This window comes from Anser cygnoides, chromosome Z (genome assembly GCF_040182565.1).
Source record: "Anser cygnoides isolate HZ-2024a breed goose chromosome Z, Taihu_goose_T2T_genome, whole genome shotgun sequence".
Classification (NCBI taxonomy): domain Eukaryota; kingdom Metazoa; phylum Chordata; class Aves; order Anseriformes; family Anatidae; genus Anser; species Anser cygnoides.
Window position 1 is genome coordinate 35392839 of NC_089912.1, and position 22081 is coordinate 35414919.

Here is a 22081-nt window from a genome sequence, read left to right on the forward strand (position 1 = left end):
TTGTGGAAGATACACATGTACACACGAGTTTGCCTTGTCACGATAGGATAGGTTTCTAACCACCTCAACCGTTGTTCGATCATTCCAGCTGAAACTCTTAGAGTAGAAAGGGTTGTGGCAATACAGCTGGGAGATGCTCCAGTACTCATATGGATGAATTGCATGCTACTGGTCTTGGTTCCTCACCTTAAATTTAAGGTGAGGAGCTTGTCGCTTATCACTGGCTGCAAATAGCCAAGGCGATCAGTTCATTGCTTACCCACTTGGTGTGCATTAATCTCTCCATCCTCCAGAGAGATGGCAGAGGGAATTTGGTGATATTTTTACAGCTGCTAATGTCACAGATAAGGTGATGCTTTGCAGGAGCATCGGTCTCCAGAGATGTAGAGCTGTGAGGATGGTTATCATTAACAAAGAAGTGGGAGGGAGACAGCATACTGTGCCGCGCAGGTTTTTGTTGCAGTTGCAACACTGTGCACTGCCCTGAGGAGGATCCACTGAGAGGATCTCCTTCAGACATAACGAAGACTAAAGTGTCTTAGTTTTTCTTTTTTTCTTACGTTTCAGTAGTTTTGCCAATGACTGTAAGTAAGCCTACAGCCTGTAGAATGCATTCTGTAGGCCTTCGTCTTCCTCAATACAAAAATCACTGTGCTCTAATATAGACCTTGTGGTTCTGGAAGGCAAATGCTTTTAAAGCATTCAGAATTGGATTGTTTAAATTATTCATTACTGTGCATTAATTTTTTTTGTTGCATTGCCTTAATTAGGGAGTTTTTTTTTTTGGAACAAGAAACTTAAGTCTGTGAATGATTCTGATTTAATATATGCCTTTTGTTCTGTCATTTACAGCTGTGGTAAGTAGATGGTATGTAAACCAAGCCCTCTACTGGTAGCTTTGTTATGTTGTTTGCTAAATACTTACTGAGAATACTAGTTGGTTCCTTTGACAGGCTATAAGATGGTGATCTCAGAGGAAGATCTTCCCCCTGCCCAAAGTGGGGGGGAGGGGAGGGTGGGAACACACCAAAAGACACTTAAATGCACAACTTTGCTTCCTCATCCACAGAGAAATCCATGCATCTATCCTTTGAATTTGGAGACAGGAGTAGGAAATACTGATTGTTTTGATGCAGGATTCACTCTTTCTCTCTTTTTTACTCAAGTTGGTTTACTGATGCTTGTAACTGTTTTTCAGTCTTTGATTTGTATTTTATTGAAAGCACTTAACTTAAAACATTAAGCTGCATATGGCGCTACTTCTTAACAAAGAATGCATAATCTCTTGAAAATGGTGTGAAGGGATGAAAGACACGGACTCCTGATGGCTCCTGAACAGAAGGCCTTTATTGCCCTTTCTTCTCCACTACATATACTTTCCCCGTAACCCCATGCACTGTCCACGTGCCCGAATCGGTCATACAATTGGTTAGAGACCCTCAGACACGTGCCTCAAGCCAGCCAGCAATTGGCCACTGTGCAAAGTTCATTTTTAACACTGAAGCCAAGTTAATTTATCTTGACCTTGCTCAAGTTTTTTCTAATGCTTATTTCCTCATTATCTCTAATTCAGGGATGTGTGAAACAGCGCAAAGCCACCTGCGAATTCCTTTCCTACAATGGTGAATGGCTACTGTGTCTCCCAACTTTTATCTAGCGCTTTCATCTGCTAGTCTGTAAAGAAGACAGCCTGGCTAAAGATGCACAGAAGACAAAAAGATGATTTTAGGCTATTAAGTAAGCTATGTTATGTGAGGTCTGTCTGAAAACTGCTTTCTCCCCGCTGCCCCTTTTAGAAGGCAGGAACTCTTCTTGCAGCACCTTGCCAAAGCCCCCAGTCAGTCAGCAGGCCTCTTAACTCTTGTGTTGGTGTGACTTATTTGAAATAGCTTCTTTTCTTTCTTGCTCTTTATGTTTGTAAGCAGTGCTTGCATTTCTTTCTGAATTTCCATCTCACTAAAATGAAACATGAGGAGCTCTCTTGTCCAGGCTTGGTCATTACGCTTTCGGACATCCTAGAAGCTTTTCATTTGTAATTGTTCTTGTTACCAGTTTTTGAAGAACGGTGAGCTCTGTGCACCTGCACTCAGATGTGGCTTTTACTAGCTGTGTGCAAAATGGTCTTTCAGTGCTTTTTTTAACCTGTGTGGAGAATCATTACTCTACTTATTCTGGTACCACACAATTTTTGCACCTCAGGGGTCATGGTGATAATTGATATTATGAACAACTGCTGCAAACAGCAGTAATTAATATTAGTCCTCCAGGGTTTTTTTTATAAGGACCATCTGCATTTTCAGATCTGTTGTATGAATCTCCTTATCACATGTGTGATATCTTTACTTAAAACACCTGTAGATTAACAAAACCCTTGTACAGTCATCAGCAAACAGCTAGTACTGTTCATACTTTTGTTGTTGTTTTTGCTTTGTTCCAGAGAAGCTAGAAATAACTGAAAGCTGTTAACAGGATATAGTTTGAAAATGCAAGTGTGGGCTGCTACTGAAAGGTGTAAACTGCTCTATTCTCATGGTTGTGTTTGTATTTATACGGCTTAAAGTTGGATCTGGAAACCAGTTGGGTTTACGGAAAGCAACCCCTGCCTTGTTATTCCCCCCCTAACTGCAGAAATCTTGCACTGCATGAGGTGGTTTTGTGCCCTGATACAATACAGGATTTGTCTCCATTTTGATCGCACAACTGTCAGTAAAAAAAAAAAGTTTTGAGCAAGCACCCCCAATATATGTTAATTTGTAAATTACATACATGTACTACTCTACTAATATTATGTATACTATAAAACATGCACATAAATAGAGGTTAAAGGATGAGATGGAGATGAGGGAAACTGATTTAACAATATTTTAAAATTTTGCATGTTAACATTATGAAAAAAATACTTTATTCTCATACTCCAGTGGATTCTCCTGCACACACATTGGTTTGTGTGTATCCCTCCTTGGAGATTACCGCAATACACTGAAACCCCGGAGCACTAATGTCAGAAGAAGAGATGACACTGTAATTTTCCAGTGGAGTGCAACTAGAGAAGGAAAGAAAGAGGGAGTGCTTGTTCAGAGAAGCTTGACTTTTAATAAGCCAATCTTAGCTCCCATATCATCAGTATCAGTAAGACATTCAAGACCAGAATGCGAAAGAGCAGTACTAACTTTTTGTTTGGCTAGGTAGCTTTTCTTTCAGCATAAACTACATCAGAACTGGTTAAAAAATAAGGTGACACGGAGTGAATATTAATCTGCAGTTTAACTTTTTCCCCATTTGGTACTGTACTTGATTAGACATCATCTGACTTTCATTCCTGAAGAATATTCTTGCAGAGAAGGAGGTTGGCAAGATCGCTATCTCGGAGTAATTCAAACCAGTGTACTACATCTTCAGCTGCATCCTTCAGATTTTTTCCTGAAGTTCCACATAATACTCAAACAATGTGGGCAACCACAAACCCATCTGCTTTCTCTGTGCTGCCTCTCTCCCTGCCCCCCTCATGCCCCTGTTTGGCATAGGTAATGGCATTTACAGTGTGTTCATTTGTTAACTATTTTTAAACAAAAATCTTATTAGTGGACTTAGAATTGTTTGCCTTTCGGTATTCTGGAAGTTATCCAGTTCTTACAGCTTCGGCACGTGGAACATCTTTGATTTATTTCTCTACTTCAGCATGCTGATTAGACCTGATAAACTTAATTGTGGTTGGTTGTTTTTTCTCTATAAAACACATCTTTTCTGTCTGATAAATTTAACTGACTTTAAAGATGTAGTGAGTTTAAAAAAAAAATAATTCAGTCTGTCTGAAGCCTTTTTAACAAGGAAGCTTATCTCACATCTTCATTCTTGCTAGCTAATTTTCCTTCTTCAAATGAACTGCTTCTATTTCAGATTATTCAGGCTTTTGAATTCAAAGGAAATAGCAACATTTGTTGCATCTGTGAAGAATATGTCAGTGTTATACGTTAGTGTTTCAACTTACTCCAAGGGGTTTACATGGTAGAGAAACCCTAAAACCATTCCAAGTAATCTTCTTCTGAGCTGTAAGCAGTTCGTCAACTTGACTTGAATGTAATGTTGTGCCAGTACAAGTGCAGTGCTGCATGAATGTACCAGCTCAGCTCTGTGCTGGCTTAGGGTACTGTGCCATTAGCTGTATCTACCACATTGTGGTATGATGTTAAAAACTTGGTCAGTGTCTAACTGACTTTAATTACTTCAGTGGGCTATTTAGTCTGTCATAAGAAAATGGGTTAAATGTAACTTTGTGAAAAATTATTATAGCTAAAAAAAAGTCACTTTCTAAGTGTAATTATAAGGTTGTGCCTGTGTACTGTGACATACTTACTCCCCATTCCCCACCTCTTGACTGGGAAATGCATCATGCTTTCTATGTTAGAAATACATGACAATTGGAAAGTGAACAGCAAGAATTCTAAAAATCATCCTTTTTGGGGAGAAAGGGTACAGAATGTAGAAGATAACTTGGGAATTTGCTGTACTGGAAACAAGTTCTGCAGAAAGGTTGAGGCAAGAATTCTCTTTTGTATTTTTTGACAGAACACTGAGTTTCTTGAACTACTTAAGTATGCAAAACTGCTATGCAAGTAGCTTGCTAATAGGATTTGATTCATCTTTATGCAGTTAAATGCTGCATCTGCTTCATTCTGGAGAACAAGAAAATAGTATGAAACACTTAAAGGGTCTCTTAACTGTTTTATGTAGTAGACATGTCTTTCAGATATCGAGTGAAAATCGAGTGTGTTCAGAACCTAACCTGTTTTCCCAAGGAATAATTCCTCTTTTTGTGTCAGAGGAGTATGACAGTCAGTGGACAGTAATGAATAATGACTTATATAATCATTCACTGTACTAGTTGTAATGGTTCTTCTGGAAAGGATCAAATTCATTGGTGCAGCAGGAAGACTAATATGATTCTGAAGGGCACTGGAAAGGTATTCTAGCTTCCAGCTTGGACGTTCTTCACCAAAAGATCCTAGTGCTCCCCAGTCAAGACTTCTTAAACAGAGGGTAAGGTTTGATCTAAATCAAAAAGGACTTAGGTTTATACAAGAACAGGAACTTTTATGGTGATCCATCACCGTCATGACGGAGGTGTACTCTTGAGTTGTGAAGCTACATACACTTCTTCCTCATAAAGCTTGATGGATTGGTTACCCCTACGTCTGTGCAGGAAGCCGTACCTCCGTTTTTTTGTAACTTGATGTTAATGGTGCAATTTCCTGTTAACTGAAAGTCTAGACACTTCCTGGCAAAGGAAGATTTAAAATATATATTTATATCTATATATTTTTAAATGAGGGCAGACCATTCCTTGCCAGGAAGGGCTGACTTTGAATATAATATTTCTAGAAATACAGAACGTGAGCATTGTAGGTCTACCATGGGGTAGTCCCATCATACAGCCGCTGCATGGAGGTCTCTTCTAATTTCTTACATTTCAGCTTGCTTGGAGTATTCGTATTATCATGTCCTTATGGAGAGATGTTTGAATCAAGATGTGAAGATGTGGAGAGTTTTTTTTCTGTCTTGATGCTTTTGAAAAATGCTCCTAACCTCTAGTGATTTTTGTTATACAAACAAATACTATTGGTCTTTCAGACAGGTACAAAAGAGTCTAGTCTCCTGCAGATGTCAACAAAACTGGTGCCATGTCACGTGTAAGAACTGCTCGAAAGGATTCCATCGGTCATTGGATGCTGGCTGCAGCCTTTCAAATCTCAACATCTTTGTGGATATCTAGATTTCAGTGCTTTCCCTCTGTCAATATAGCTAGTCCTCTGTTTATTGAAGTTTAAATGGAGTGAAAAGATTTGAATCTGAACTTCCTATGCTAACATTAAGACAGCTAGATCAAATAGTGTTGGCATAGTCACCATTTACAGATGCACTGATGAACATGTTACTTTGAGAGAGACTTTATTTTGAGATGTTTAGGAAAGCAATGCGATGTTTGTGATTTTTTTTTTTCTTATAAAGAGTGGAAAGCCTCAGAATTCCTAGTAATGCAAAAGAGGCCAGAAGAAAGGTTGGGAATCAACCTTGGAATACTATGCACTGCTTTAATGTCTGTTAATGTGACATGACAAGTTAGCGGCTATGGAATTTTTCTCACTTTTGTCTCTGTCCTGATTTTTTTTCCCCTCTCAGAAGGAGTTTGTTGTAAAATATCCAGGGAAATGATGACAAGGGACAGGTAAGGCTTATTATAAGCTCTAGTTGAATTCTGCAGTTTGGGCAAGTTACTTCGTGTCCTGAAGCCCCCTTTTTGTTGCTGTACTTCTTTCTTTTGAGGTGGTAAGATCAAGATCAAAGATCATGTTCTCTTCATTTTCACTAACTAAAGTACTCTTTAGGTATGGGCAATTTGCTGTTACTTATTTGTGAATTGGTTGCAGACCTTTTTCTTCAAATAAAAGTACCCCAGAATGCAGCTTGCATCCATCCTGTATTTGGAGGGGAGGATCATAATTGCTTCCTTGAAGAGAAAAGTCTGTGGCCATGGTTTGGTTTCTAAGCTATATCAGAGATCGTTCAATAACAATTTATGCATGTAAGATCTAAGTGGTGGTGAGCTTAATAAACAAGTCACCTATCCTTTTGTAAGTACACTACCTTGTGAGTACAGTGATTAACTCCTAAGTTGAAATCAGTTGTCCAAGTAAGTTTCTTGATTAACAATCTTGCTAGCCTGGTTAATAATTCCAACTAGTGGTGAGAGTTGGGAGGAAAAATAGATGATTCTCTACCTGTTAAAAAGTAAAAATGTCTTCGAAAATCAGAAAATACATGTATGAATAAGTATACACAAATATTGCTTAATGTCTGTGTTAAAAGCAGTATTGAGTTGCAAGACAGTGAAATACAAGCTGATGGCAGAGATGTGGAGCTGGCTAATTCTTCAGTTGACATGTTAATTGTAACTATAAATTTCTTCTGTGTTCAAAATTGTTCCACTGTAATCAAAGTAATACAAACTAATTTCAGCTCAAGATAACATTATGTTCTGTGCTTGCTGCAATCTCTTTTAAAATCTCTAGAAGCGGATGCCAAAAGTATTTGCTGCTATATTTTAAATATGTAATTGTAGAGAAGGTAATGTAGCCAGAGCACTTAAGTTTTTTTGGTCTCTTGGCTGCAAACTTGGAAATGACTTCCTTCGATTGAGGCTAGTATCCAGTGGTCAAAGGTGTTCATGTTTGATCCAAGGAAGAAAATCTGCATTTTAAGAGCAGATCATGTCTCATCTGGGTGATCTATCTCCTGTTGCTGTAGGTAACCTCTGGGTGCCTTTTAATGGGTTAGTAGGCATTTCTAGGTCACAACTGTAAAGCTAGTGAAATCACGGTATATAGTAGCAGGATTTCATGTGCTGGAAGTGGGAGTTATAAACTCTAGTAGGAAATCTGTTAACTCATTCCTGGCTTAAAACCAAGCAATAAAGTACCTAATGTGCCAGGCATTGACTGCTGAATTTTCTGAACTGCATTCAACTCCTATTCAGTGCACAATAACTAGCAGCATTCCTTGAAGGTGTGTGTTCTTTAGTTTGTTTTTTAAAGAAAATTCTCAAGAGGCATTTAGTCAGACTGAGATGTCTTCGGCATGTGTTCTTCTGTGCTTGCTACTTGACTGGGTTTTTCCCTCCCTCACACACTGGTAGCCATAATAACCATTCAAGCTTTGTAAGAAACAAAGTTGTTTTTGCAGTAGAGAACTAATTCTCTGTATTCCAAGGCAGTTGTGTAGTCATAATAAGGAGAAATCTTAAGTAGATAAGCGGACAGTAGAAGGCCTCACTGTTCCAAAGTAAGGTAGAAGCTTGAGGAAAAACAGGATGAGCAGTGTGAGAACAGTAGAACAAAGATCACAAGTTCTCAAAACATAAGAAAGGAGAAATTAAAGGGTTAAAAAAAAAAAAAGAAAATTGTACCTATATGGTATAGAGGAGCGTCGAGTAGCTTGTGAACCTGTAGTACTCAGCCAATGAGGAAACAGGAGAGGTGATCAGGTTCTGGGTAATAGGGAATAAAAGGTTATGATTTGTTTACTAAAATGCGCTCCTGATTGACAGGACGCCTGCCATTGTAATCATGAATAAAAAAGTTTCACAGAAGATCCTGTCTGAAGAAAATTATTTGAGATGTTTTGGTTGGAGGTTTTTTCTTCCCTCACACACTGGTAGCCATAATAACCATTCAAGCTTCCAATTTAACTCCTGCAAATCCTCATGCAGAATATCTAAATCTGTTTTTGTAAACTTGGCAAGTTCATTTTTAAGTAAAGAGTTATCAGGACCTTGTAAACTCTCTAAGTGCCCGTGGAAACTACTGTCTTTGAGTAGCAATCGTAAACTGAAAAGATAATGGTGTTTGCTTGGATTATCGCCCTGTTTGAGGTACCAAATATACCTGTCATCATCCCCTGTAGGTAAGATGTAGATTAGTGGTGTGTGAAGGTGTAAAAATGTGACAGCCTACCTCCATGCTCAGATTGAGGGCTATTATGAAACATCTAGAGTTGGGCATACAGTTCTCAATTCATATGCTAACTCGTGGTAAATCTATCATCATCCTCATCTCAACAAGACTGGTGAGGAACAACTAGAACTGCATGCAATATTTGAAGTGCAGGTGTACTACAGATTTTTTTGTGATTTACTCATTACAAGACACTTCTTTAATTTTATTTTTATTCTGTTCAACTGTTACTGAGTAACAAGGTGGTAGCTCTCTCAAATTATTAGGGTAGGCCTGAAAAGCGTTTTTTCACAGGTAATGAGGGATGCAGACAGCACATGTATGTTTGTTTTTTCCCAACACGTTAGCTTGCTTTCACAGAGATTGAGCTAGAAACTGGAAATTAATACAACAGAAACTCAAACAAGATTCTTCTGCCTCATTTGATAGTTCTAAATAGCAAATTGTGTTGAAGCAACTGCTTCCTCCAGGTCTGAATATTGATACATACTCCTCAGTTCTGGGGTCTCAATGGGAGGGAGGTTTAGGTAAACTCCTTTTGGCATAAATGAAAGATTTACTGAAATGGATCAGTAGAGAGAAGAAAATAGCTGTTTGTCTACAACAGTATTGTTAGTGTTACTAGATGACAAAATAGACTGCCCATACCAGTAGTGATTGTTCCCTAACCAAGTTATAGTAGAGTAAAATATTTGTCTTCAATACTTCTTTCCATTTAAAGCTTTTTGTTAATGTTACAGAGAACATTTTAAAACTGTCGGACTTAGTAGATATGTTTTTCAAGTTAAGTATGAAAAACTTGCTGTGATTTGTTATTACTCTCCAGAGCAAAGTTAACAACAGTATTTGAACCATTTTGAACATTAGTAGGTCGAAGGAATGGTTAAATATAGGAGTCGGTGTTATCAGATCGAGTGAAAGAGACTCGAGAACTGTTTTCATTCCTGTGTATTTAATTACCTAAATACTCTGTATTCACAGGCAGACAGTCAAATTTAATACTGTTCTCAATAAAATACTCATGCATATTAATTGCAGGACTGTTTTGTGTCCCTGGACAACAATATACACAAAATGACTTCACAGAGATTTACAAGTTTTGGAAAGGAATCTCAATGCTCTGTTTCTTGCTCTACACTGAACTATGAAGATAAAACTATTAAAACATAAAAACAGTTTATGAAGGACCCTTGAGCACAAACGGGGGATCCGTGCTTCTGTATTAAGCGACTGTCAGCATGCTGCAAGTGCAGTGTTTGAAGAACAGAGGTGCTTGATAGTGCAGTGTACGTCAGCCTGCTTTTAGTAGCAGGTTTATTCTTTGCTAGCGTGGTATCACACTTAAAATACATTTGTGACCGGTTTGTACTGGTACAGAAGTTGTCAGTGTTGCGTCAGAGGTAATTATTCTATGTAGTCACTCTCTGTATAGAGTACATTTAGCACTTTTTAAATGTTAGACCATTGGAAGCATCACAAGTGAAGTGGGAGGAAGAATCCAAAAGTTCATTCCAGAAGGGGAAGTGGAAGGTCTGTTCCTGCAAGAGAAGACTTGTGGTCATTAAAAATCATGGGAAATGTTTTTTTTTTTTTTAAGCAAAACATATAGTAATTCTGCTATTATTTGATAACTTTTCCTGATCTCTCACTTATCTGTACTCTAGCAATAGAATGTCTTAATTAAAAAAGTAAGACAAATGTTGAACAGTTTTTTTCCCTCATATTTTTTGAGCCCTGTTAACTCGGAAAATTTTCTGTACTTTCCATGGTGACAAGTTTTGTGTTTGAGTAGCCGTAGCATTAACTGTGTGCAGATAGAGTTGGGCTGTTTAGGAGTGTAATCACTGCATGTGATGGATTCCTTGATTGTTGAGACTGCTGGCATGTTATATCTAGATCAATACATTTTACCAATCACTTCCTTCCACAAAAAGGAGTTTATAAGAAGTGGCAGTGCCAGTAGAGTTGAGCTTTTGTAAGAGGAAAAAAAGAAATTGTTATGGTGGTGAACAGCTGTGTGTGAGCAGTGTAGTGTACAGCTTGGCAATTCAGATGGAAGCTTCAGTGAAGGGATGTAGAAGATGTGTGAACATCTCTCCTCCTGAAGAATTCCACTGTCAACAGTAATTGCTGAAAACATCTGTAAACACAAAAGTGTTAGAAGATAAAAGCTTAGTTACCTTGTCAAGGCTTTGGCTGTAGTTGGTGACAACAGGAGACCTGATGTTAAACTGTATTGTCATGTCTATACTGCAGATGATGAAAGACCATTCTCAGGTGGCTTCCCTAGTGTCCTGTCCTCAGGAGGTGTGTTAAATGACCAAAGTGCTATGCTTCGTGTCAGAATATGTAAATAGAAGGCGATTTTGAATACAAGCAACTGTTCTCTTGATTAAATATCATTGAGTACCATTTTTAAATACTGCTGCAGAAACTGGAGCTTGAAAAAGTGAGGCTCTGTTGGTTTTCTGTGACACTTTGATAGTAATAGCTATTTAAGTCCATTTCACTACCATATCCTACAAAGACAAGGAAAAGCTGCTGTTGTGGAGCCTAAGGAACTAGTGTGAGGAAAAGCCCATACTTTATGGCATGTGCTAACCCAGTAGTTGGTCAGACTTAGAAAAAAGAAAGTTAAGTCCTTCTCTGGCCTCTGCTTGCACAAGAGTAACGGGAATAGGAAGAGTTAGCTAAATAAGTTATTCACTACTTGGAGCACGCTAAATCAGGCAGACCACAAAGAAAGTACAGATTATTCATCTACGAGCTTCTACTTAAAGGTTGTAGGTACAGATTTTATGTGGATAAAAGCCTGTAAGGTTTAACTACTCCGCCAAGAATTTTGTGGAGGGGAAAAAAGAGCAGTGGGGGGTGGCAACCACCTACTCCTACCCTAAGATTTTTGACAAAACATTATTCAAATTGGAATGAACATGTGGAATCAGATCTAAACTCAACATTGTATCAAGTGTTTTATTTTGTAGTGGCATAAATTTGAGTCAATGTTTTTCTGTTGCCTAACATAAATGGTATTTACACCAGGAGGAGAACCCACATTTGGTAAGAAGTCAAGAATCTGTAAAGCCTTTGTTCAGAATCTGGAATTTCTTTACCTTTATGATATAATAAACTAACTTTTTTCTTCTGGCTGCCAAAGATGAGTGTTGTACTCTTACTATAATAGCACCCTTTCCCCTCCCTCTCCTAGAACAACCCAGTTGTAAACTTGAAAAATCAATCTAGTAATGTTCAGACTTACAGAGCTATTGCTCAGCAACTGTTTGCCACCTGACAATTCCTGATCTTTCATTCATTCATTGACTTTAATATGAGTGTAAACAGGGTGTTTTCAAAGTACAGAGAAATCAAATGCGTTGTAAGAAAAACCAATAGCAATTGAGAGAAATAATTGACTAAAGTAACTTTCAGTAAGATCTTGTCCAAAAAGAGGTAATCTTAAATACAGACTTAATAGCCATCTTGTCCTTTTGAGTCTTCCATACAACAATACTTGAAAAGAAGCAAGAGCAAATGACTTCATATACATTCATTCTGGTACCACCCCATTCAGGGCAACAAAGCCTCAGTATGTTGTTCTTAAAATGGAATCTAGATAAGTTCACCACAAATAAAAAATGCAGCATAATTTAAACAGTTATCAGTTGTTTCAGGATTCGCCGTAAATCTGAATAATAATTTTGCTGATGAGAGAGTTTTCTGGACACCAGTATGTTACAGGCTGGATGTGGAAAAATCTGAAGTCTCTTCTGGCTAACAACTTGTTTCTCATTTCTAATGCACTTCTAATAAATATGTGGGCTATTCATAATTGGTACAAATAACTTATTGTTATACTTACGAAGCTGTACTGGAGATGAAATAGTAGATTATCTTGTACTACAGTCCACTGAACAGTTTAGCAATGGAGATTTGTGTGTAGGAATAGAGTTTAACTGTTTCTTGGCTAGATCCTATCGATATATGATAGTTGTCAGCCTGTAAATGTAGATTATTTTTCCTTAGTGGAAGTGAACACTGGCTCTATGCTTTCTGTAGATTTCTTAGATAAAAGACAATATTTTGATAAATAATTGTGTTTAAAAGATCATTTGTGATCTGAAATGACAAAACTCTTTTCTTTCCTTCTCTTCTATTGCCTCCAAATCCTCAGTACCATATTGTTTATTTTTTTTACTGTTTGTGAAGATCTCATCATACACATATTGCTGTTTTTAAAATAGTGCTCATGAGTTTTTTCCCCACTCAGTGACTTGACTAAAAACGACCACAAGCATGAAAAATACTGTCTGTTTTATTTACAGCTGAGACCACAGTGGTGCTTTATTAATCTGGCATTAAAGGGCTAAACTTGGAGCCTTGTGTAGTTGAATACTTTTGTGCCCACGCTTTGTAATATCTGTGTTCTCACTGGTGTTTTTTGGGCACCCACTAGCACTGATAACCAGCAATAACCTTTCAGTTATTAAGTTTTTTTGTACACTCGGAAATAGTTTTCTATAAAAAAAAATTGCATAGTGTAGAGCGACAAGGCATACAGAACAAAACTCTCTTGTATTCATACTGTGAATAGCTTGAAAATAATCTGTTAACTGATAAATATCAGTTACGAGCTGTTATCTCCTTCAGAGTAAGACAGGCTGATGGACTTGTTGGAGCGCTACAGCAAAATGTGCAGCTCTATAATGGGTGCAGGTTCTACTAGTACCTGGTCAGCCATGGTCAGGTTGCTGAAATATGTAACTGTCCCTTACAGTAGATGCTAGGACCCTCTCAACCTTCTCTTAAAACCTAAATGTGAAGCAAACTAAAACATTTATTTATTTTGTCTTAAAGTGTTATGACGCACTATTACAGCATTGACTGCTTTAGTTGAATATAATGTTTCAGTGTTTTGGGACAGACGGATACTGATTTCTTCTAGCTTGGTCCTCCCCTGACTAGCCTTTTCAAAAAAAAAAAGTTTTATTGTTTCTTACTGGAAACATGACATGCCTTTTTGTAATACCAAAAGGTGTTATCAGTGTTGGCTGTTTTCTTGGCCAAAGCATTAAAAACTGCTTTTTTGATACAAACAGGACTCCCTGAATGCTAGACGTTAAAATTGAGTTTGTTACAAATGTGGTGTAGTGATTTCTTATGGCAATGTGTATTTTCTATGAAGGAATAATAATGTATGGTCACACAATTGTGCGCTTGGTTGGAGGTCTTGGTTCAAGATTGTGAACATGTTTATTAAACTACCTGTGGGACTTCAGGACTTGTTTCCTGCGCTCTGTTTGAAAGTGTTTTAAGGTAACATCGAGATTCCTCAGTGTTCTCTGGTTACTGTGGTCGCGCAGTTTAGTAACAATGAGAGTGTACAGTTCAGCATGGAACGCCTATGAAGAGCTTAAATTGCGGACACTGACAAATTTCCATGCATCGTATTAAATGTTCACATGATAAAGCAGCATAGCATAGTAATAAGGTTTGACACAATCCAAATCTGTTCTTCTTGTAGTAGTTGGTTCTTTCTGGTTGACAGATAAGAGTAAGAAATACTTTCATATACTTTTCGTACTTTTTTATACCCCAACTTAAGAGTACAAAAGCATTTTCTGTGCAGCATTTAGATATACCAGTCAGGCTTTTGTAGCTGAAGTTAAATGTTTGTTCCTCATAAGTTTGTTTTTGAAGAAAGAATAGAAAATAAAGAATGCAAAATAAATTCTAAGGAAAGAAAAGGTTTCTTATAGTAGTTTATAAAGTCTAGTAGTGCACTTACCCTGAACCCTGTGTTAAGGAGAGCCCAAAGGGTGCTGTTGAGTTAGTGAGCATCCCACAGCCGTGGGAGGCTGTACTGCTCCCTTGAATTGTTGTCAAAAGTTTTTTTTGACTGTGAAAACTCAAATAGCAAAAAAACATTAATCACTGTAGAAGATCCTGGCTAACAGGCTTCTGTTTATGGCTATAGTCTATCCGTTGTTTTTAATATTTCTTCTTTTTTCCTTTCCTTGTTCTTGGTGTTCTTGGAGAGGATGGTGGAGAAGGGGAGAGACAATTCTGGGAAATGTTGTGGGAAAACATCAGTATTTGATGAGGGAAGACATTAATACGTAGAAAGAGTTTTGAGTGTTTTGTTAATAATTACGTATTCCAGTATTTCTAGGGAAGTTATCCTAAGGAAGAGTTTTCAAGTGTACTAGGGCATATCAGTATGTAGACTTACTCTTTTCCATCATAAATTTCAGGTATGTCTGAGCTGAGTGACAAGCCTGATGAGGTGCCTTTCTGTTTCTTCAGCTCTGGCCTGGGCAGGTCAGCATAGGCTCAGTAACCTAGGTTACTTGTGGTGGCTTGTAGCTGTAGGCATTCAAGAAGAAGTAGATATTCTCCTTCCTGACAAGCAGATGCTGGGATTAATTCTATATAGAATTTTAAGTGTTGCAGTATGGTAACCTCCTTGTTTAATCCTCACCATTTTTTTCCACTCCACATAGATCACACACCATTTCTTGCTTGATTTGTTTCAAGTCTAGAGTGCTTAAATACAAGTAATCAGCAGATAGATTGATCTGTTCAAAGGCTATGCAAAACTCCCATGAAGTTACAGCCATTAGATCTCCTCTGTCTAGAAGAAGTGCAGTTCAGCAAGCTGGGTAATTTCCTTTTATGTTTCTTTTTGCCCTCTGTTTGGGGTTTGTGTATCTATTACCTCCTTCCTTGAGACAAGAAAGCCAACTATTTAAGAAACCTTCCTGGTAGAGGTAATGATCTGTAAACTGATGAGAATTTTGCCTGATGGTAGAGATCTTATGCCACGCAGGATCTCCAGATGTGTTGCCGGTATATCTGTTTTCGTGAGAATTTTATGACACAAGGTACTTGAAGGAAACAGCAGACATGAATCTGAGCTAATAATCTTGGTGTAAGGTTGACATAATTGTATTTTTTAATCTGTTCATGTGTTTGCCTCTAATTATTAAGGAATATAGATGGCACCTGTTGTAAGTGACAGCTCTGTAAATGTTTCCTTGGGAAACATCTGTGCTGATGACATATTTGATATTAATGCATCAGAAAGAGGAACTTGGAGCTTCTCATAGTAAACTTCCTGACTGCGTGCCTTCAGCGTTGAACATACTTCTTGAAAGTGTACACTGTGCCCAGTCTGTTTTGTCTTATTTAGCAGATGTAAGTTCTGTCTCTTACCTCATTGGGATAGAGCCTCTAATTGCTTAAATATTTTCTAAGCATGTTAAGATGCAGGCTGCCTAGCAAAAACTGCTTGAGCTGTTTTGTTGAATAGCACCCTCTGAATGATTTCAGTTTTTTTCGAGTGTATTCATTCCATATACTTGTTGCCTTGGATAGCTAACATACTTTGCCTAGAGTCTTTTCTGAAGGTTTCTTACAGCAAGTGTAGGAAATACTTAGGCTTAAATGCTGAGGTGTTGGTTTGGCTTGGCAAAACGGAACTGCTTTTTGAAGAGCAAGCCTACAGTGTGCGCTTGAGCACACTTAGGTGTATGTAGTTATGTACATCAAACAGTTGAGGCTTCTGCATTGTAAGTCTGAGTTAAACTGAAAAAAAAAAAGCCACAAACTGTTTTTTGCATGGGACTGATACTTTCTGTCTGTTATGCTTCTCTTTTAAACTGTGCTGGGATGTCTGGGAGCAGATTCCTCTTCCTTCCTTCTATCTTCCTGAAATGCCACTCCTCTACCTTCCTTTTTAGCAGCATCATCTTACAATGAATAGCAGAATAATTTACAGGGAAGTCAATGTACTGAAAAATTGATCAACTGACAGCTAAGCCTGGACTACAGGAAATGGTGTAGATGAGGGCCAGTAACTTGTGGTAGTACGCTTTCAGATTAAGAAATAAAACTTTCCGTGTGGTAGCAGTCACTGCATATGAAATTGCATAGTTCTTTTAGGAAAAAAAATCCATAACTGTAGGACACATTCTTTAAAAATATTTATTGCTCAGCGGTAACAGTTCACAGGTAATTTTGGTAAATGAAGAGGAACTCCAAAGTTGTCCTCTTAAGTTTGGTGTATATTCACTGAAAACTGTAAGGTGTGCTGTATGTAAATGGTAACTTCTACCTCATCATTTTTTAATTATTCTGTTTGCACAAGTACACTATTTTTAAGACTTGAGCATCACATTGCCTCTGTACTCTGTTAAACCTCAAAGAAATATATATATATTTTTTTTTCAAGGAACCATTTGAAGATGGCTATGCAAATGGAGAGGAGGGAACTCCTGCTGGGGAAGCAGCTGCCACTTACACACCTGATAGCAAAGGGGTAGTCAAGTTTGGCTGGATAAAAGGTGTTTTGGTAAGTTTGATAAATTGTGCCTTAGTGATTTAAATACCTTTCTTATTTACTTATACAGAAGCAAAAAAAAAAAAAAATACTGTGGTGAGAGTACCTACATGTGTATGGTAAAGCTTGAATTAAGTATGTAAATTTTGTTGAACCTGTTACAAAGTCGTCATCTCCTAAGCTGTCGTTCTCAACACTAAATATTTTGGGGGGGGAAGGGGAGAATCTGAGTCTGCCCCCATTCAGAATAATGAAAAACTAAGGGTAACAAAAAGGATTTTATTTCAAGTACATATGAATTTATTTTTTAATACTTTGGCAGAGAGGAAACGTGATTAATACACGTACTCTCCAAAGCTATAAGATTTTTTTAGTGGAGGCTGCAAATGCAACAATTGGTTAATACACATCGAACTCAAGCATTCAGAATACCTAATTTTAGTTCAGGAAGCTTCCACTGCGCGTTAGCAACTTCCTTACAAGACCTGAAGCAGCCATACCCTTTCTCTTGGGAGAAAGAGTGCTGACAGCAGCTGTGTAACAGATACTAGGACCTCCTGTTGATATACCCCAACCAAGGACTGAGTTATTCTGCTTCTTACCTGCTTTAAAATGACCTTGAATTTCTCTATTCCCAAATTCTGTATTGTACTATTTTTGTAAGCAACAATACTAAGTATTAAAGTTTGGAAGACATATTGATAGTATGTGTTCTGTATGCTGGTTTGAAGCTGATACTAGATGTTAGCATAGGGTAAATGTTGCTGGCCAGTTTCTTCCAAAGTCTGTTAAAAAGTTTTAAGCAGGTTTTAAAATTCCACTTTTAAATTTTCAAAAAAATTAAATTTTAAAAATTTAAAATTAGTGTTTCCTTATAGGCACAAGCTGCTGAGGTGAATGTTTCTAGCTCAGGTGTTTTTGCATTTTGCAAGACTGCATAAAAATCTCTGAAAACATTCTTACTTCCATGGTTTGGACAGGTACTTGTCTCACTTCAGTGACCACCTAAACCTTTTGCAGGGTTGATGCTGTAATCTCCAGGTGAGAGATTCACACAAGACCTGCTGCTTGTCTTCTGTCTAAACTGTGCATGTTGCAAACTATTTTATTGAGGAAAAGAAGAAACAGACTTTATCCCTCCCTCTTCTACATTCCTCACTTCCCCATTCTGTTAGTGTCCTTTAGTAAGTTAGTCCATTGTAAGATACGAAAGTTCAAGGGCTGTCAAGTTGTGGGGGTTTTCTGTTTGTTTTTTTAAATGGAGAAAATATTTGGTAGGTTATTGTTTTAGTACTTGAAAAAGGAGTTATGGGAGATCTGAGCTAAGAGTATTGGCAACCTCACAATGTTAATGATGTATTCTGTATATAATGATGTAATGATGAATTTTAGATCCTAAAGGTTGGGGTCTAAATTACTTATTTGTATTGTTTGATCAAGAATTACTACAACTGTCAAATGTAACTATAACTCTGTTGTTCAAGGCAGTATTTTTTTAATTATGCTTCCTTTTAATTTTTAATCAAAAAAACTTGTCTAATTAAAGAATCTATTCTTGTAAAACAATTTGAAAAGTGGTGAGGAAGGACTACGAGATAAGTCAGACAATATTAAAAGTAAAATGAAGAATTAGTGGAAATGATTGCAGATGTAAGACTCATGTTAAATGTCTGTTTTATTACCCTAGGTACGATGTATGCTAAATATCTGGGGCGTAATGCTCTTCATCAGACTATCATGGATTGTTGGACAAGCTGGGATAGGTATGTGTACAAATTAAATAGTTTTATTTCAGTGGAAATGTGACCTAAGAGATTTTCATCCTGAATTTGCTGTTAGACTGGTACAGAAAATTGCTTTAATATTCTCAGTATTTTACCCTTATCAAAAGTTTAAGCAATATGAAATCACTTACTTTCCATTTATCTAGAAGATACATGATTTTAAAAATGATCTTTTCAAGTCTTCAATAAATTGTGGAGAGAAACTTTTGGTCTCTAGTTATTAAAATCTGCATATAAACTATGTAGGATATATGCCTTAGAAAATTATTGAAGTTAGCTTTGAACTGCAAAAGATCTGTCACCTTCCAAAGGGACGTGTTTCCTTGAAGCTCTAGGGTACAGCTTCTACTCTGATTGAAAATATCACTTATCCAGTTTTGTTTGTATCCACAAAACACTTCCGTACAAAAGGGAAATAAAGCCTCGAATGTACAGGACCACATACAATAAACTTGTGTCAGGTTTAGAAGACTAATTTTTTTAAATAAAGTTGAGTTGAAGATCTGTATGCTTGAATTCTGCTGGACTTAAACTCTTTTCCTCTTTTTCAAAAGGTCTGTCTGTTGTTGTTATTGCAATGGCTACTGTTGTGACAACTATTACAGGACTGTCTACTTCTGCTATAGCCACAAATGGATTTGTAAGAGGAGGTAAAGCTTCTTTCATAAAACTTTTAAAGTATATTATCATTCTCAAGCATACACTTTAAAGGTGGAGTCTCTAAATTGTTTTCCATTTTCTTTTAGCGGGGGAGTAAGAACAGAATGGATAAAAATAGGAAGGAATTAAGTTTTCTGAAGAGCATGGTCTTTCTAATTTTCTGTATTTGACTTCAGTCATGTAACGAAAAGCCAACAGTTAGCCTAGTAACTTGACTTGAATGGTGGCTTTCTTTTGTAACATGGAAGAAACATCATCTGTTTTAGTTCTTGGAATACAAACATTGTCAGAAACTTACCCAGGAACAAACAGGGTCTTGATATTCACCTGCGTCTGCATGGGCTGGTGAAGAATGTGTTGCTTTTGTGTTCATGTCCTGAAACAAATCTTTCTAATGAAGTAAATCCTATAAAGGGATATGCTATATCTATATATAAACATACAAAAGGACATGTTCTAGGTCTAGCGTGATTTCTTTTCTTATGTACAAAAGAAATTCTCTGAACTCTTTTGATCATCTCCAACTCTTCCCAAGGGTGATGATTTTCATTTGCTTTGATAGTGTATGCACTGTTGTCATCAGTTCCTGTAAAATGGTTTTATAAATGGTCAGTACCTGTGGCATGCTCAAACTACTTCATGACAGTACAAGATGGCTACTGCTAGAACTTGTGGTAGAATTAAAAAAGAAGCAGTTCATTTTTCTGTGCATATAAAATTCTGTTGTTTTAAGAACGAAGAGAAAGGAAAAAAAATCACCACAACATAGTAAACAGACTCAATGGGAAAGATCAAATATGAATCTTAGTATTATGTCGAGCTTAGTTTCTAAACTTTTCTCTACCGCATTATATGTATCAGATTATCCTCTTCTAATGGGAGACATTTGTTTTGAACCACTTCTACAAAATAATGCCTTATTCAAAATTTTGAAGTTCTTAGTTTCTTGAGCTATAGCTAATATAACTGTAATAGTAATATTATGCACAGTTGCTTTTAAATTTCAAATAAATCGTAAAGTACAGGCAGCTGTACTACTGGCCTTTTTTAACAATGGAACTGGTTGCATAGGTGAGTAATATGATGTGGTACATGAGTTGGGTGATTACTTCCAACTGGTGCCTTTTCTTAGAAACTTGAAATATACTTCTGTAGCTTCAGCATGCCTGTTCCTAAAATACTGGGTTTGCGGTTCTTTTCTAATACATCAGGAAAGATAAAAGAATAAATTGTACCATGTTCATGTAAACACTATGTTGCTGATGCTTGTACATTTTTCTTAGTTTCTTTATTGTAGTGTTTTTTTGTTCATTTTTTTCCTTTCAGGAGGAGCATATTACTTAATTTCCAGAAGTTTGGGACCAGAATTCGGTGGTGCCATAGGACTGATTTTTGCATTTGCCAATGCTGTTGCAGTAGCAATGTATGTTGTTGGCTTTGCAGAGACAGTTGTGGAGCTGCTTAAGGTATATGGATAATACTGATTGTATTGATCATGCTGCACTCTATGCAGGTTATGCAGGTTTGTGCTGTCATTTAATGGCAGAAGATTTCATAGTTAACAAGAGGAGGAATGCTACTGATATATGAATAAATTAATACTGTAATTCAGTAGCTTTTTGATGTGTAACAAATTATCATTGATGTCAAACTGGAATTTTACTTGCTGTTTTTCCGTGAAAAAATAAAATGCAGAACTTATTCTGAAGTTGAAACTGCTGGCTGTTGAGAAGAGTGGAAGTATAGATACCTGATGCAGAATCATAAATTATTCATACTAAGATTCCTAGTTAGCTGTTTTTTTGTTAACTGAAAGTAGTTTATATTAAGTTCCTTTCCAAAGAGTTTTGTTTGTTAAAACACACACAACCAATTTATCTGTTGCATTTTTTGATATAAATGAGAAGAACTGAATTATAGTTATCATAGAAGGGAAGATGTCTGAAATGCATTGAAAGAATTAAGAGTAATGGTGAACAACAAATATATCTATAGATGCAGGATGGTAGCTGTTGCTGTGCTGATTAATTCTCTGGCAGTTAAAAGATAGGCCATTTTCTCTGGGGATGGGTTATGATGAGATTTTTTTTCTTTGTTTCATATCACTGAATAATTCTAAATGAAAATAAATTGCGTCTCTATAGGGAATTTAAAGTGAGCACATTTGTGATAGAGGTTATGTCTAAAATAATATTCAACAATACATTTCTATTCTGTAATAGGGAAGATAGGTACTTGATAAAAGTATATGACTGTTTCCATTTTTAGGAAAATGGGACACTGATGATTGATGAAATGAATGACATCAGAATCATCGGAGCCATCACAGTAGTTATATTACTTGGAATTTCTGTTGCAGGAATGGAATGGGAAGCAAAAGTAAGGAACTATTACTTTCTCTTTTTTGCTTTGCTTTGTATTTCTGCCTTTTTCTTTACTCAGCTGCCTGATTAATTTTTAATATATTTAGCACATTCAATATTGCATACACGGTATGTTAGGAGTCAAACAGTGGGCAGTTTTTAATCTATAGAATCATAGAATATCCTGAGTGGAAATGGACCCACATGGATCATTGAGTCCAACTCCTGCATCCACACGGGACTGTCCAAAAATCAGACTATATGCCTAAGAGCGTTGTCCAAACGCTTCTTCAGCTCTGGCAGGCTCAGTGTTGTGACCACTTCCCTGGGGAGTCTGAAGTGCCTGACCATCCTCTCAGTGAAGAACCTTTTCCTAACAGCCAGCCAGAACCTCCCCTGTCACAGCTTCATGCTATTCCAGTAGGACTT

At 37.0% G+C, this 22081-nt stretch overlaps 1 protein-coding gene across 2 annotated transcripts in view; it reads left to right on the forward strand.

Annotated features, from left to right (window-relative positions):
* Positions 1-22081, forward strand: part of SLC12A2 (solute carrier family 12 member 2) — a 62791-nt gene that overhangs the window by 2869 nt on the left and 37841 nt on the right. For both annotated transcript variants that reach the window (XM_048050518.2, XM_013195621.3), the window contains exons 2-6: positions 16738-16857; positions 18533-18608; positions 19184-19279; positions 20616-20755; positions 21558-21668. In XM_048050518.2, the coding sequence (XP_047906475.1) occupies positions 16738-16857; positions 18533-18608; positions 19184-19279; positions 20616-20755; positions 21558-21668 (543 nt within the window). The remainder of the gene's footprint in view (positions 1-16737; positions 16858-18532; positions 18609-19183; positions 19280-20615; positions 20756-21557; positions 21669-22081) is intronic.